The sequence below is a fragment of the Rutilus rutilus genome (assembly GCF_951802725.1).
Source record: "Rutilus rutilus genome assembly, chromosome: 17".
Taxonomy (NCBI): domain Eukaryota; kingdom Metazoa; phylum Chordata; class Actinopteri; order Cypriniformes; family Leuciscidae; genus Rutilus; species Rutilus rutilus.
Genome location: NC_140230.1, coordinates 11411542 through 11430536, shown reverse-complemented (window position 1 = coordinate 11430536; position 18995 = coordinate 11411542). Strand labels below are relative to the sequence as shown.

At 36.1% G+C, this 18995-nt stretch overlaps 1 protein-coding gene across 1 annotated transcript in view; it reads right to left on the bottom strand.

Annotated features, from left to right (window-relative positions):
• snrka (SNF related kinase a) overlaps positions 1-14924 on the bottom strand; it is a 61289-nt gene extending 46365 nt beyond the window's left edge. The window contains exons 1-2 of the mRNA XM_084385856.1: positions 14700-14924; positions 1099-1815 (exon numbers count right to left, since the gene is read on the bottom strand). Of these exons, the coding sequence (XP_084241982.1) occupies positions 1099-1687 (589 nt within the window). The 5' untranslated portion in view covers positions 1688-1815; positions 14700-14924. The remainder of the gene's footprint in view (positions 1-1098; positions 1816-14699) is intronic.
• Between the last annotated feature and the right edge of the window lie 4071 nt (positions 14925-18995).

The window sequence follows — 18995 nt, the reverse complement described above, 5'->3', positions numbered from 1 at the left end:
ATTACAATTAAAGGAGTAGTTCACTTCAGAATTAAAATGTCCTGATAATTTACTCACCCCCAAGTCATCCAAGATGTTCATGTCTTTCTTTTTTCAGTCGAAAATAAAGGTTTTTGATGAAAACATTGCAGGATTTTTCTCCATATAGTGGACTTCAACGGGAACCAACAGGTTGAAGGCCCAAATTGCCATTTCAATGAACCTTCAAAGGGCTCTACATTATCCCAGCGAGGAATAGGGGTCTTATCTAACGAAACAATTGGTCATTTTCTAAACGAATATATACAAATATACTTTTTAACCACAAATGCTCGTCTTGCACGTCCACGACTGGAATCACGTTGGAAAGGTCAAGCGTGACGTAGGCGGAAAATGTAGGGTGAAAAACTAATTTTCTCATTTTCAACCTCAAAATCGTCCGACATCGTTATTTTATCTTTTATTTTTGTTACATTTTTTGTAAAGGGTGTTTGACTTAGTCTTTGCACGTTTGCTTTGTAAACATTGGTACTAGTACTTCCGCCTATGTCACGCTTGACCTTTCAACATGATTAAGTAATGTGTGGCGCAACACAGCTAGTGCAAGACAAGCAATTGTGTTTTGTTTTTTTTTGTTTTTTTAAATGGCAGATCATTTGACTAGATAAGACCCTTATTCCTCGGCTGGGATCGTGTAGAGCCCTTTCAAGCTGCATTGAAACGGCTATTTGGACCTTCAACCCGTTGATAACCGTTGAAGACCACTGTATGGAGAAAAATCCTGGAATGTTTTCCTCAAAAACCTTTTCGACTGAAGAAAGAAACACGTGAACATCTTGGATGACGTGAGGGTGAGTAAATTATCAGGACATTTTAATTCTGAAGTGAACTAATCCTTTAATTTTATTATGGGGTAAAGAAGGTTTTCTCAACTATCCAAAAACGTTGTGCCAAACAACATCTTTACACATGATAAAAATCACTGTTTCACCAGTTTTTAGAGACACTAAAATAATAATGAGGAAATAAACAGTGCTTGAATAAACGCCCATGGCAAACTGAATCTTTGTTTTGTACGCTGGAGTGTGAATTACTGAGCTGAGATGCACAGGCACTTACCCACAGCAGGTGCATCATACTCATCTCCCAGCAGGATCTCAGGGGCAGAATAAGCCAGCGAGCCACAGCTGGTGGTCAGCTTCTTTCCCGGCTGAAACTTATTGCTGAAGCCAAAGTCGGTGAGCTTGACCACTCCCTGTTTCTCAAAGAACACCACGTTCTCCGGCTTCAGGTCGCGGTGAACCACATGCAACCGGTGGCAGTACGAGATGGCGTGCACTATCTGGGCGAAATATTTCTTTGCCAGCTCCTCGCTCAATCCCTCCTCGTGCTTCATGATGTAATCAAACATGTCACCGCCATCGCCGAGCTCCAAGATCAGGTAGAGCTTGGTCTGCGTGTCGATGACCTCATAGAGCCGAACGATGTTGGGGTGCTGGACCAGTTTCATACAGCGGACCTCCTGGAAGAGGTGACCAGTTGCGACCGTGTCAAGCTTGGTCTTGTCGATTACCTTGACTGCCACTTTTTCGCCGGTGAAGACGTGACGCGCGAGTTTGACCACGGCGAAATGGCCACGGCCGAGCGTCTTGTCCAGGTCATACAGTCCAGCGATCTTTCCGTCGTATCCGCGCTTGATTCCCGCCATGATTGCTGGTCCTCCGGTGGGATGGAGGGGGTGTGGCCCCTGGGGGAGGGGTGGGGTTTAAACCGGAGGGAAAATCCAGCTCACTTTAGCACATTGGCTGGTAACGGCAATACCATGATGGCAGGTTCCTGTTAATCAGAGATATACCAGTACAAAAATTAGTCATTAGAACGCAAACAGTCATAAATTGATAACAGCCACAATTATCATTTTATAATGTTTGTAATCTTGCATGTTAACGTCACACTGAAGACCTTAAAGCTGTATTACCCAATGGTTTTCCGAGAGCTATTACATTAACCAATTTCAGCCAAGTTTGTGAAGGTTTACCACTGTTTTTCAATCTGTTAATATTATGGTGAATATAGATAAAAAAAAATAAATAAACGGGATTTAAAAAGACTTTAAAAATATCTTTCATTTTATATAGGCCTTAACATGTTGACAGTTAGAGGTAGCTGTTCAAGGCGCTTTACAAGGGAGGGCAAAAAACTAAAGTTAAAGAAAAATAAAGAAAAAGTCCAGAATGAAATGCACAGCAACATTAAAACATATCAAAAAGAGAAATTATTAATAATGAAATATACAACATTAAAAGTCAAAATAAAGGCTTTTCTAAAATGACATGTTATGCAAGTAACATACAGTCTACCAGTTATGCTTGTTAAAGTGTAGAAGGGTCAAACATACAGTTTGTCAAATCATAATCAAGCATCTCAAAGAGCCACTAATAAAAAAATGTAGGCCTAACAATTAAGTTTAAGAGTCGATTTTAACTCTTTATTCTAGCTTCAAATAATAAAGGATTCCCATGTTTATGTAGTCCAACAGCAGATTTGACTGAAAATCTGAGTAATCCATTCCCATCATGCCAAGCTACACTGCCACAGGCCTTCAACATGGACCATCATGGATTTGTATTGATTTCGTCTTGTTAGTGAAAAAAAAAAAAGCCACATGGCTGGCAAGTAAGCTGGTGCTCCAGAAGAGAGGCTGCCTCCTAAAAGGGCTGATTTAATTCCAGTAGCATTAACCTCAGGCCAGTGCTGGAGATGACTGCCATGAGAGCGGCCATGACTTTCACATGTTCACAGCATCCTAGATCTTCTCCTTATCTCCATATATCATATCACTCATCAGGAAGAGATGAAGTGTAAAGTCAATGAGGGTGCTAAAACATACTCGAAAACATTGTTGTTACCACAGGGAAAACTGACATATATACTGCCATACAGATATTATATTAGAATTGTTTCTCATTTTGTTACAATATCTTACACAGCAAAGGGAGGCTTTATTTAAATATTTGAACTAAATTCACACAAAAGGAAAAACAAGTAAAAAAGTCAGAAATAAAATAAGAACAAATAAACAAATTGAAAGTTATTCAGGTAGGGCCCTATGATTTCCGGTGCGATGTGGAAAACACGGACGGAATCCAGTCATAAAAACTGAATTTACTGTATAATGCAGAATTTAACGGAATTTGTCAATTTTTTTTACGAAAAGCAGGTCAGTTCACTTAAATCAAATCATGATTTAGACTAGTGTCTGTGAATATTAAACCACAAAAAGACTTAAATATGAATCCTACATGTTCTGCATTTCTCAGTGTGAATGAATGGAGCGGTTTCATTTACCACACACACACACACACACACACACACACACAGAAGCACGCGTGATGCTCGCGCTGTTTTCAGCCTCCGCCACAACATGAATGCATGAACTTCATCACCAGAGCCGCTCTGAGAGATAGGCTACTTAAGCATTTTACCGGTTCATTTGACAAAACTATCGTCATATATCAAAAACACACAAACTTAAAGGTCTTCACGGCAACCCGTCAAAATAAAAGTTTGGTTTAGCTTTAAAAATTGTGACAGAAATAGGCTATATTACAGTTGTACAGCAGAATTTAGCTACGTCTCGCTCTCGATGTAATAATGATACTAACACTAATAATAATAATAATAATAAATTATTATTAAAACTTTATTTAAGGGATAATCAAAAATTGTCTTCCATTAATTTTAAGAGTAAAGCTCTGTTGTGCAGCACTTTGTTTGACAAAAGTTTGCTCAATTTCATATAAATAAAAGATAAATTAAATTAAATGTTTTATGCCTACATTTGATTGCCAGAAGAATTAATACAAGACAAAATTTATGGAATTATTATTATTTTTAAATATATATATATATATATATATATATATATATATATATATATATATATATATATATATATACACATTTTTTTTTTATTAATATATATATATATTTTTTTTAAATAGACATGTTTTTTTATTATTAATTTAACCATTAAAATGGAATCCAGAAAATTTAAAACAGAAAACACAGAATTTGGTAAAAAATAAAACAGAATTTGTGAAGAATAAAACGCATTTTCCTCTCTCAACTATTTACGTTCCAAAACAAGACAGGCATTCTGACATAATTGTGTGTGTGTATTTGACCATTTAAGAGCAGTAAGCCACTTATTTTGAGAGGCGGATTTATGTGTGCACAGTATATATATATATATAAAATCAGTCTGTGTGCTTTTGTTGTGAGCCCGAAAACTGCAGGAATTAGTCAAATTATGCGCAATACAAGCACTAATTAATAGAGGTGGGGGGAACAATCGATTCACATATGAATTGCGATTCTATCTTCTACTTATATCGATGCACAAATTTAAAAAATCGATTACACTTTAACTTTGCAGTAGCCTACCACTTAAAGTTTCTGACACGTTAAGAGTGTTCTTAACCACAATAAGCCATGAGGAAGGACTCAATGCGGCGCAAGCACAGATGCCGCCTCTCAGATGCATACGATCCCGAATTCAGTTCTCTTTCACAGCTTATTGCGCTTAAATGGTCAAATACACACACAATTATGTCCAAATGCACACTTGTGAATGTAAACAGTTAGGGAAAATCAGATGTGTAATATTAGCCTAGTTATTATCTGTGCATTCATTCTTAAAGGGACAATAGCCTAATAAACTGTTGCAGCCCGTTTCATTCATGTTCATTTAAAAAAATCACTCACTAAAACTAAACAATTTTCAATGTTTACAATTAATTCAGGTTTTTTTTGTTTTTTTTTCAAGACCTATTAAACTGTCTAACCAAAAAGTAATACAAAACTAGGCCTATACCTATAATTCCTAAAGTTAGAAATTCATTCAGACCCCTAACCCTAAATATGAGAAGCAGCAGCATGTTTGCCTTAAAGCAAACAACATAAATTAGTCAGCAAAATCCATTAATTTTACATAGCGCTTTCATAGTACACAAATAATAGCTTGGATCATTAACAATGAACACTACAGGCCACTACACCATCTTTTGTTCAACCGAAAGAAATGTCCTTCTCTTTTCATAAAACAGAGCTTGTTGTGGTTTAAGAGGAGCACTTGTTCAAGGATTTGGATTGTTCGGCCCCCTTCACTAGTGATTATGTTGTCATCATAAACAGTTGATTATTACTGATATCGACACCAAAGCCCACATTGAATTGGTGAAAATTTCTAAGGATAATATTAGTATGCATTTACAAAATCTGGTCTTCTTCCAAACAAGGCGGCCCAGATGCTCCAGACCATTTTGTACACAACAAAAATGGAAGATTACCACAAATAGCATTTCAGATTTCAGCTTGCCTATTGAACAGCCTACAGAAAAGCTTAAATAAATCATATCACGCTGTAATGCCTAATGCTGGCCGCCAACCAATTACCAAGCAGTCGTAATGGATTCAAATGACCCCGGCTGAACGGTCAACCCCTTGAATGTTCCAATGTGAAACACTAAAATCAGAATACATTTACAGTCCTTTCACAATAACACATCAACAGCTCCACCTTTTTTTTAGAGAATTCCTAAAACACAAGCGTATCAGCCAACAGACTGTTCATGGCCAGGAATGCACTGTAACTGTTGTGTAACATTGCACAGTCTCTCTAATTACACAGGTGAGTTCAGAGTTAACCCTGTAAAGCCTAACATATGAAGTCTTTTTTTACCAAAGGTTACTAAACATTTAAATAAAATCTATGTTTCATATTTGATACATCAGGCTTTTAGTTTTATGGCCCATTTAGTATGATATATTGAGAATATGGAGATCGTAGTTGAGAGAAAAAACAGCTCAATTTTATTCAGAGACAAAAATATACAATTTTTATAGCAGACTGCATATATTAATTCATGCTTATATTAATTAAACATATCAATTAAATGCTTATTAATTAAATGCTTAGTTTTGTGATCAAATATAAGCACCTCTTGATGGAAATAACATCACAACATTTATTTCCATCAAGAGGTGCATACATTTTTGGTACTTTGGTCATTCTTGGACTTGTATTGACAATGCAAGAGTCCAGCACTCTGTAAAGTCTCCTCCAGCACATCCCAACGACTTTCAATGAATTTAAGGTCTGGATTCGGAGGTGCCAATTCATGTGTGAAAATGATTCTTAATACTCTCTCCCAACCATTCTTTCACAATTTGAGCCTGATGAATCTTGACATTGTCATTCTGGAATATGACCATGATGTGTTTTCCTATAGGCTAGTTGTTTAAGAAATGAAAAGCTACACACTCCATCAATAAGGTTTAGAAGAACAGTTGCCAAACATGTATGCTAGACACATAATAATCACTGCAATAATGATCCAGTCATAAGCTGCGTTTCCATTACCCTTCAAATTGCGCGAACTGAAAATACGCCCAATGGAAACACGTCAATTTCGCAAAAACTCCCATTTATCGCAAAAAAGTTTTTACGCTCGCATGAGGTGGTTTTTCAGGCAATTCGAAAAAGGAATATTTCGCAAAACTGCAATGGAAACAGTTTTTGCGCATTTACAGGTCACCTGACGTAGACGACGCGGTGTGTTTGGACAGAATACGAGACAGAGTTCTTTTCTTTATTAAACTCATAAAAGACAAAAGAATGACAGGAATACTGGATTCTAAACCTCAAATAAATGCCACAATCAAGGCCTCGAAGCAGATATGAGGGAGAAACACCCAGAAACACCTCATATGTGCCACTCACAAGTATAATTAGGGTCGTTCCTTACCATTAATGCTTGGAAAACACACATACATCTACTTCGATTAATAATAATGGCTAGTGCAGTGGCTGGGATATAGTACATAAACCTACCAACGTCCATGGTTTTTGGAATGATTTTACTTATCGCGAGAGGAAAAATTAAGTTTTAGTCGCATAACATCAGTTAATGGAAACACCATTTCACAATCGATTTTTGTCGACATTTAGAAAAAAAAATTACGAATAATAATAAATCGCAAAAGTTTTGCGCAAATCTGTAATGGAAACGCGCCTATAGACTCTCACCCCTGGTTTCACAGACAAGGCTTAAGACTAGTCCAAGACTACAAAGCATGTATGAGCTGTTTTAACCCTCTGGGGTCTGAGGTGTTTTTGGGGTCCTTGAGATGTTCTGACATGCCCTGACATTTGTGCTTTTTTCAGTTGCTTATAAACATAGTAATGGCAAAAAAAAATTACACACTATTTAGCACAAACAGGGCTACCATAATATGTGAGCAACAAGAATGTACATGTCTGCATTTTTGAGAGAATAATGTTTATGCGTGGTTATTGAAAAAACTAAAAACTAAAGTTTCTGAAATAAGACCACAAAACACACACTAAATATGTGCCAATAAGACTTTTGTCTAATGGATGTCATCGCCTAGTGTTTTTTCTTCAAAATTATGTGAAAATCACCCTGCCTAATCCTTCACATAACACAATACATTGATTTGAATTTTGCAAAGCACTTTCTGTTTGGAAAGGCCATATGCGGAGTGGGCGTCACAGATCATGCATATGTAGTGGTTCACACCTGAGGACCGCATACTTAATGAGCCATTCATTCAGGTGAATCACTGAGCCACAAGAATGCAAGAGCAACAGTTGGAAGCATCTCAATTCTTTTTTATTTTTCCACATATTGTGCTTGCAATTTGGCCTATAATATCCAAGGAAAACATGTAATTGTGCCGTTAATTCTCATACTGTATTTTCAGTTTTGGAATATTTATCCTCTCCCCAAATTTGTCACTAATAAAACACAATAAAAATTATTTAAAGAAAAGGCTTATATTTACCTTTTAATAGTTTGTTTACATCTACCTTGTAAATATTTAAATAAACAACAATTCAAGTGTAATCTTTCTTTGTACAAACTAAAGTATACATTTTATCATACATATTTCAAAGTTAAGGATTTGATTGATTATTTGATTATTTTTGACAAAAAAATTGGCAAATAAAAGCTTATTTGAGGTGGCAGATATTTTACAGTAAAAATGTATAATCTATCCAAAACTAATCAACGAAATGTTGTCTTTCATATGTCTGTAACATAGGTCTTTCATTTTTATTATAAGGAATATAAATGCTAATTTGCAGTTTAATACGTTGCTTATACAAATATATATATGTGCATACACACACACACATATACATGTGTATATATTTATACACAAAAATAAATTTTATTTATATTTTTTATATACATTTTTTTTTCCACAAATTGTGCTTGTAAATTGTATAATATCCAAGGTAAACATGTCTAGTAATTGTGCAGTAAATTCTCATACTGTATTTTCAGTTTTGGAATATTTATCCTCTCCCCAAATTTGTTACTAATAAAACACAATAAAAATTATTTAAAGAAAAAAAAATTATATTTACCTTTTAATAGTTTGTTTACATCTACCTTTTGAGGGACATTTTCCCTTATTATTATTATTCCTCACAGCGCTGCGAGACGGTGTAAACAAGTAATGATCTGAATAAACTTGTTTTCTTGAGCTGATATGGGGCTCGAGAAAACACAGCCCCTCACAGGTTTGCGCCGTGGATTCCCGCGAGTCAGACGCGGATACTGTGTTTGTTTTAGGCTCGCGCAGTCTTCACTCGGACGCGCGCTTCAATCCGTTGTGGAGACTCTCTTTTCGTTCCAGTGAAATTACAAAACAAAATACACACACACACATGTCTCTGCCTGATATACAACCACTGATAAACATAATCTGATTTGACAAAAAAAAAAAAAAAACTATGAGTGCAGATTCGAACTCAGAACCTCTGACACGCTAGGCAAATGTTCTACCACTAGACCACTTGAGTTCACGTATTTACTCACGTGAAAACTCGGTGTTTACTCGGCGTGATCAATTCACTCTTGAACATGCTGCCGTTCGTCTGAGTTACAATCTTCCTCATCATTCATGATGATCTCCAGTTCAAGCACCTTATGTTGTGATTGCTAGCCTATTTACTTTTTATGTATTAAATCCAGGAAATTTGTTAATGAAAATAATATTAAAATTAAGATACAATTAAAACAAAACGAAATTCGTTTTAAAGAATGGATTTGTGCTTTCTGTTTTGAAGTCTCTGTGAAAGTTTGAAAGTCTTTTAGTGCTGCTTCAGAGCGCTCGCGTCCATAATGGAGAACTGTCACGTAATATTGTTTTTTCCTCATAAATGCGAACATGTGTCAACTAATGCAAGTAAATTTAAAAAGACTTACCCGAAATATTATCCACGGCTGGATCAAGTCGCTCAACGTTCGTCGCTCAAAATACAAACGTTCGTCGTCAGAGTCCTGCTCTTCTTCTGAGCAAAATTTGAACTCGTGTCATCTTCCAACAGCACAGGAAAGTGAATAAATGAAACTTGCTGGTTTTAAGGCATTTCAGGGGGCGTTTACCTTATTTTGCATAGATCACCTCAGCTCATTATCTTATGAATAGCGCGCTCTGCGAGTGGGTGTGAACTCATTACCGATAATTAGGTGAGACGGGAGAAACTGTACTTCTCTTTAGTTTCTTACAGATTACATTGCAGGCGAATATTTGTTTTGAATGTGAATTGTTTTATTTAAAAGTAGAAATTTAAAGCTTTCTTTAGACGCATGTTTCATGGTTGTGTGATAAGTATTAGCTGAGTTTCAGTTCATTTTCCAGACTTGTTTCAAAAAGATTTTTGCGGAGACAGAGTGAGCTGAAAGCGCACCCTGTTTATTTTATTTATTTAAAAATAAAAACAAGGTTTTGATGTTAATGTGAGTGTACACAAAAAAAAAAAGACCCTCTATAGTTTATAATCATGTATTTATTTTATTAATATGACCGTAAATGACGGACTTTTTTAAGTTTATGTTGCTTCTATGTGAAAAAAATCCAGCAAAACGCGGGGGCGCGTTTGCCGACCTCAGAGGGTTAACTGAAAGCAACTTGCATCAACACATCTTAAAGGGGTCATATAATGGTACATGCACTTTTACAAGTTGATTGTACTGAAATGTGTGTTGGCAGTGCCTGTACACAACCATCATAAAATGATAAAAATCCATCCAGTGGGTTTTTTTTTTAAATCTTCTTATATGTTTCCCCCCAACTCAAATCAAGCTGTTCGATTTTGTGACGTCACAAAATCGACGCCCCTCCCACGATTGTTGATTGACAGCAGCGTTTCAACACAGCCGACCGGCGCGTTCATTGTTGATAGCTGGAGCACTGTATGAGCAGAATGGCGTCTAAGCGATTGTGGTGTTCTGTTCTTGGGTGTAATAACGAACACAGCAGTCATTTGATGTTCCTAAATCCAAACCGCTGAAGACGCAGTGCCTGAGTTTGTTTTCGAAGGTAATATTCCCCACGATCAACGTCAATGCTTTCATGTTTGCGCGAATCATTTCACCAGACTGCTTTACAAACGAGGTCAGTATAAAGCTGGTCATTTGCTAAGAAGCTGCTCCTGAAAAAAGGATTAGTACCAACTATTCGTGTTACTGCTGCACCTCCAGAAGAACTGAAGTGAGTATAACGTTTTATTGACCTTTATATTAATCTTTATTAATTTTTGCAAATCGCTTGCACGCTTCACGATGAATGCAGCTATTTTTACACTCAGGGTAGCCTACATTACGGCATGTTTTCTATGTATGACGTTCTCAATATAATTCATAATCCCATGTTTATAATAAACAACGCGTTATGGTTATTGTGTTACAAACTGTGTATGCACAGAACAGAGGGGCGGGGTGAGCAAAGCTCATTATCATTTAAAGACGCACGCACTTAAACGGCGTGCTGAAAACAGAGCTGTTTTTGACCAGGTAAAATTAGTGTTTTCTTACAATACTAATGAGAATTTTTAATTAAAGTATATTACAAACTTTTAATTTAGACCCTAAAGAATCATATTCGCTTGTACAAAAATGACATTATATGACCCCTTTAAAGTAACTTTTGCTCTCGGGGTCCCCCTACAGTTGGGAAACAGTATTGTCTTCTACTGCGGTCGTAAAATCTGTCATGGTAACAACAGGGGATACACGTGACATGCATTTGTTGACAAGCCGATACCCCGAACTCTGCAGAAGGAGTTCTCACGTCTTGGGCAGACTGCCTGCGTTGCGTGTGAAATGTCTTCATCCCAGGTACAGTGGCATATATTTCAGCATGTCATATGAATATAATTTCATGGGTTTTAATTTTTTTCAAACGCCAAAAGATCGCGTAGCTCACGTTTACAAGCCAGCGTCATTATAGTAGCCTGTTGGCTACTGTTTTACAGAATGCTAATTCAATTCAATGTTTGTGTGGTAGGTAATAGCTATATATCGTCAATATTATAATATCAAGCAACCATAGATGAATCTGCAAAGTTGAAAAATCGATTTGCATTATAGCCTGAGGCAAGACACTTTCACAAGAAAAATAAATAAACAAACATGACTATCAGCCTGCAGTCATTAGGCTAGTTAGCCTAAAAGATGATTTTGTCCGTCTAATCATGTATTATTTACTTGCAAGAATGTAGCTCCTACCAAACTTGTACACGCCGTTTAGACATAGGCATACTTTTTTTTTGTCCATGACAAAAACATACGCACGAAAGCCGGAAAGCAAACACTGGTTGGCCCATAGAAATGGGTAGGCCTCTCACGTTCGAGTGGTGGGGGAAGTGACGTATGCCGTAAAGCAGTCGAATTTTGTAGTTCTTTTTGTGCTCGGGTTACTACCCGAACCCCGAAGTTACATAGTGCCAGTAAAAGCGATACAGACTAGGGGTGGTTAATCTGTCTGATTTCCCGATTCGATTCGATTACGATTATTGAAGTCCCGATTCGATTACAGTCGATTTTCGATTATTAACGATTCTCGATTAGCGATTATTGATTTTCCAGTTCACAACAGTAAACGAAAATACACTACAAAGTGATTGCAGTATTAAAAAAAGTCAGCTGCTGAATTGCTTAACTCTTTTATTGAGTAACAACTCAAAGCACTTTCTGTGTCATGTAGTTATAACTTCAGAATTATTTGTATGTAGCTTATGTTCTGTAGAACACAGAAATGAATACATCACATTGTGTTGTGACTCATCAAGTTGAACTAAACAATAACAAATAAATGAAAGGCTTATTTCCTTTAGGAAGTAGATCAGAACCAACATACTGTAGAAATTGGACAATTTTCTTCTAGAAAGACAAGGTGTTCAGCTAAAGATATTAAATAGCAGTCCCAAACGAGCTTTTGTTAATACAATGTTGGTATGAGCCACCACAGTATTTTACAAATATAAAAAATATCACAGTGAAAATAAAGTGGCATTTTGGCGTTAATATTGAAACGACAGTTACCATGGTGAATACACAATACTAACAAGAACTGTTAATGAAACATGGAAACTGCTCCTGGTGAATAGAATGAAAATCATACATGCAAATCCTTCTCAGCTAACACACGACGTACCAGTAACGTGATTTATTGGTATTTTACTTTTATTTCATGACTTACTAATTTACAACGTAACAACGTTGCATGCTCGTAGTTTCCTTTGCACTTTGCACTATACAGTGAAGCGATACACGGCGCGCCCCTCCGCATTTGCGCGTGCAATTGAAGAGTGTGCGCTACGAGTACAGTATAACGGCTGACAGGACAGGAACGTCCGTTTTTCTGAGGTGAAATACTTTTTATTTCAGCGTACACATACGTCACTGCCTGGTAGTTCCTATATTGTGCTGGGTTTTCTGAAGTAGTTGTGATTCGCCTCTCATAACATAACATGCTCTAAATGCACGCAGAGTGGATTTTTTATTTTATTTTTTTATCGCGGCTTTGAACGAATCGTGGCATCCAATTATTATTTTTTTTTTAATAAAAAAATAGATTTTTGAAAATTTAATAATCGATTCATACTCGTCCATAACATACTCGTGATTAATCAATAATCGATTTTTTTCACCACCCCTAATACAGACCCCGTCAGGCTATGGCAGACGTGTCATTCAACCTATTGTAAGTCGATGTACCATCACAAGGGTCTTGGAAATATATTATGAAGGTTGAAAAGCTACATAGTGTTGCTTTAAAACGTCAGTGCCATTGCCATTGCTTTGTCTCTTTTTTTCTAAGGATTGTTTATAAAAGCTACTTAAATGCCCAAATTGAACTAAGGCCAAATCCTGGCTTAATCTAAGCACTGTCTGCGAAACCGGGCCTTAAGCATTTGCCTATTTTAATCCAAACAGCAACTTTTTTTGGCCGGGCATGGGTAGTTCATAACGCAATGCAATAATGCCTGAGAAATATAAATAAACATTCCTCAAAAACAGGTTGTACCACATTTGATACTTAGTACAATTATTACATGTAGATAAAAAAAAAAAAAAAAGTATAATTAAGTAGGCCTAAATCTAGGTTACTTCAGTAAATGTTCTGACGTTTACTTTTTAAAAATCAGCAGAAATACACGTGTACCATAACCTGAATAACTTTTAGAATTATATGAAAAGGCTTTTTACTTACTAAAAAAATAACTATCAATCAGACGACAGAAGGCATGTCGTAAATGGTGTAAAACAGGTTTTTCAGCAGTTCTGATCATGCTGATAATTTAGAGGCCATCCATGTCAAATACGATACAGTAGGCTTTATAGAGTTATGGTCCAAGTCGTGTACTTGAGCTGTTCTTAGGCTCAGTTTTACATCAAGAAGTGGTTATTTCTTTAATATTAACATCGCATTCTAACCACAAATTATAAGACAACCCTGCCAAATCAACACAATCATATTGCCTGCAGTTACAGGCCCAGTTTTACCTTTCAGATTGCATAACATGATTACAGTACATGAGGCTGAAGGAACGTGTTCCACACCTTACACATTCCAGTGTGACATGAGACATATTGATCAGAGTACACTAGGCTGAACCTGATCTTCTGAACTCTTACATGCCTCAGCAATTGAGAATGAAAGGACTGATGAAACATTAAAACTCCAAGTGAAGACTTTAAAGCTTAAAGCGTTGTGAAATCAAGCAAATTAAAGCGTTATATGTTCACAAAGCTAATTAGACTAAATGAAACTTGCAAAAAATGGACATACAACCTTTAATACTGAGAGCATCAAACCACACACTCACATCAGAAGCATGCAAAACCACATCCATCTTCTTGATACTATGCAATTAACCAAGCTTATCCTTTAAAAAAACTGACTTGTTAAAGTCCATCATCATTAAACATTCTTCAGCCATCAATACTACCAAAACCACAAGTGCAAAGAGAGAAAAGCATCCATGTCTGCTGATGATCATGGACACATCATGTGAAAGCAGACCTGATATGCCCATGCATCATGTCAGGCCTGATCTGGCCCATAAGCTCCTTATGAGCTCCATACATCCATAGAGAGGAAGAGGATATAAATAATGGCTAACTGGCTACACGCTTCTACCACAGCCCGTGATTATCAGATAAACTGGAACCAGGCCGATCCAGCATCGTGTGCCCCCATAGAGCATGCATGCAGCTGTCAAATCACATCCACATTAACGGAGGTTGTTTAACGCACGTTTATTGTGTCTTAAACAGATGCTAACCGGCTAACAGTGTTAGCATTCTAACGCACTATCACACAAAGCTTTGACTTACCGCTCTCTAAGGCGAACATTAAAACCACTTAAAACTCCTAAATGTCCCGGCGGCTGTGGATCCGAAGACGGGTGAAGCCCGGCTGAGTGCGAGTCCAGCCCCGTGTGTGTGTGTGTGTGAGTGAGTGAGTGAGTGAGGTTAGTACTGATCAGTGTGTGTAAAGGCTGCTGGTGGAAGTGCGACTCTCAGCGCTTCTCGCTCTCCGCCCTGAAACCATGGAACTGCACGGAAACATTGGATGAGTCACATTGTAGCGGGCTGCACTGAAATATACCGTCAACAGAGGGCGCTATGTGGCCGTGACTTTCGCGCTTGGGTAGAGACTTCATACCTATTTTTTACAGTTTATGCTTCATACGGTTTTCACATTCCTTCATCATGGTGGAGCATTCAATCTTCCAAATCATGCTGAAATGGGGTCTAACAAGTACACTAAATATGTTTAATTCTGAGTATTGCTTGAGGAAGGTTAAATAGCATTTCACACAGCTTTTCTGTAAAAAAAAAAAAATAAAATAAATTCTGCGAACAGAATATTTCAAGGACGTGTCGTAAACAATAACAAACTCGTTGGAACGCTACTGCGCATGTCTGGCTCTGGAACATTTCCGGTGGCGCCATTTTTAAATCACTGATCTGTCGAAACAAGCGCGTACTTTTAGTCTAGCGCAAAAGGAACGGTATTTACAAAAACTGAAAACAAACTATGTGGAATAACTGGGCCCTTTAAATAAGACAATGAGACGCAAACTTTTCACACAGAACATTAAACGTTCACCTGGAGTATCTTATCCAGACAACTATCCGACTCTGTGCGCCTAGAGATGCTTTAAAAACATATCGCAGTCTGGATGCTTACAATGTACAATATGGGCAATGTACAATTGTACTTACAATGTACAATATGGACGACATTTGTCTTGTGTTTGGTGAAGCTGAAGCTAATCAACTATTGTAAAAAAAAAAAAACGTACTCTGGTCAATGACATGACCTGCATAATGTTTGTGTTCAAGTGCATTTTTTTCCTTTTGAAATTATTTGATAAATTCATGACATATAGCACTTTATTCTATAAAACTTATTTTGTTTGAATACATTTTTAGTACATTTAAATAATACATGTTATTTTATGTGTTATCTTAAACCCCCTAAAATGTCAGGTGGTGCAACTGTCTGGACAAATGAACAGAACACTTTTTAAAATGGTGTCTTAATAAAAAATAAAAAAAAATACTATGGCATCATTTTAGGTTTGAAACCTTTCATATAAACAAATGTTATAAATATTAGTAGTTTTAAAGCTGTTGAGATAAGTCAGGGTGGCACAACTGCAAACAGGGCTCTTTTATTATGAAATAATATCAGTACACATGATAATGCATCATTTAGAGGACAATGGTCAAAAAGGTTGATCTCTCACAAATACTGGTAAAAACGGCTCATTTCAATTATGAGTAAGTTGGTACACTTTCCATGTCTGGTGGTACAACTACAGTATATATACACAACTATTTGGTTGTACTCCCCGACATAAAAAAAAAAAAATCAAAAAATGTATTTAAACACTTTGAAATGTTATTTAATAACTGCAACTTGTTTAAACACATTGTTCATGACTCAAAAATATTACATCAGTTTTGAAAGCTTTTTTTTCAGCACCTTTTTTGAAGCTTTTTCATGGTTTGTCGCTAATGTCCCAGGGGAGAGTTTACATTGCACTTGCATGGTTGGGTTATGTATCTATGCAAATAGTAAATTATATTGCTAACTGTATGCTAAACTAATTGAAATGTGCCATTATAACTTATTTCATATGTTTCATTGACTTTTCCAAGCCAGTCAGACAAAGAGCAGTTCAGAATACTTATTAGGTCATTGAAGGTAAAGGAAACATTTGTAGAAACCTGATAAATGACAACATATGCAAAATATGTTCATATATGGTTTTCAAGTATAGCCTACAGTCACGGATATGCAAAGAACACAGACATTAAAAATAAATATTAGTTGTAACGTAGCCTATTAAATTAATTAGAATTCCGATCACACTTTATGTGGTCTTGGCTACTGTACTAACCATTTTATACAATATAATCATTAAATATGCAGCCTATATGTAATTACACTTAAAATACTTGCATATAATTAGCATTTGTTGTAACTTGTTACAATGTAAACTATAACTCAAAACCTAACCTAACTCTAACCCTATACCTTTACTCCTAAACACAACAATCCCTCATAATATAAATAATAATAATATAAAAAAAGAATTTATTTTATTTTATAAATAAGATAATTCCTTTTTTACTCAATTATGTCACAATTCTGACCTTTTTTTCAGAATTGTGACATAAAAAGTCGAAATTATAGCAACCTTTATGTATTTATTTATTTATTTATTTATTCTGTGGCGGAAAACTCATTAGCAATAAATGTGGGAATTGTCCATGCATGTAGTAACACAGTAAATACATAAATGCATGGTATTGTGGGTAGTATAATGTTAGGACATAGTCAATGCCACCTACTATGAAGTGTGACCAGAGTTTCTGATGAAAATCCTGTTATTACTCACCGATCCGTCACGTTGCTCCAGTCCAGACCACTTTCATGAAATAAAAGCTGAAACATCAAATGCCTACATCCGCACGTGTTCGACGGAAGAATATTGAGTAAACACATCATTCGTCGTAAAATATATTAAATTCAATTAGTTGCATTTATTAACAAGACTTGTTATAAGAGATCAGGGTCGTTTTCATATCACGTGACATATTTGACCAATCAGACGTAACTTTGACGGTGCGGAAATAATAGTAATTCGTTTGAAAGCTGTTGTCTTTTATAGGATTTAAATGTAGTTCTAATATTAAAACAATCTCATTCTTGTACGTCACTGGACGCGTTTATATTGTGGAGGGTTTTGCATTTTTAAAATTTAAATTATTATTCTTACAGCGAAATTATTTTGTATGGGCCATTTGAAAGTTATTTATTCACGGCATATTTTTTCATGCTTTCTAAACAGAGTGGATTATGAAACCATGCCTTAAATTGCGGCCAAATGCATACAGGGTTAAATGGATGTTTCAGTTTTTATATTTGTTTCTAGGCCTATATAGTGCACCGCACCTGCCTCACACTGCTTTCACATAATGAAATTGTGTTATAATAGGCCTATTTGAGACATCATAAGGAACCTTATTTCAGCATAAGGAACACATCCATTCAAGTAAACATGTACATATGGAATCATTATTGTTATAAATAATACATGATGATACTATAGGCTAATAAACAAGCCATTGCAACAGCCATCAGCAATGTGACACATTTGATAGAGTTAGTTAGGCTACTGATTATGCTTGCAGAAGCCATATAGCCTGGTTCTTGACCCAGGAGACACGGATTTGCAATGGCTCTTGTAAAAGATGTTATAAAGCTGCAGTTCACTGGAGAGAGATGCAGCTACACATGACTGCAAAGAGCATGAGCAATGAAATTACCATTCGTTTCTTGAAAAGAAGGTTCGTTGTACAATACTACACACTGCCTCAACACTGAATATTAAATTCAGCATTTATTTTCACATTCCAGTTAGTAAGAAAGGAGCTGAAAAGCACAAATGTTTTTTTAAAAGCTATCGTCTGCCATCTACTGGTCAATAGTGGTACTCTTTGTATTTAAAGAGCTCTGCATTAACGATTTACCACAGAATAAATGACAATTATTAAGCATATTATGAGACATATAGGCACTGATCACTTTAGTGATTAAAATAGACAATTTTACTAGTGTGCTAATCTTCTATAAGAACGCATTTTAATAAATTGTTGTTGTACCTCAAATTGGCTCTAGAGGGCGCCGTATTACCGCTTAGAATCAACGAGAACTTAAAATCACTGAGATCACCTTTAAAAGACAATCGTTCCCAAAACACGAGACTCTTAAATCATGGCATGGATAATTTCTCTGTTAGAAAAATTGTAAGTCAATAAAGAAAAGGTCTGTAGCCTGTTCAGGTCATGTTATCTGCGTTCATGACAAAGATGTAGCCTACCAACAATAACACAAACACTGTGGCATTATGAAGTCTATGGATATTAGCTTATTACTTTTTGCTGGTTTGCTCAAATGAACTTTTAAAATTACAGTAACACCCAAGAGTGTAATTAATAGTAGGCTATACTCAATCATCTATAGCTAATATTCAAACACCTTCAAAGTCACCGATAGGCTACAGTTATACTCAAGTAAATAAACGAGTTGAATGTCAAGTTTAAAGTTTAAGT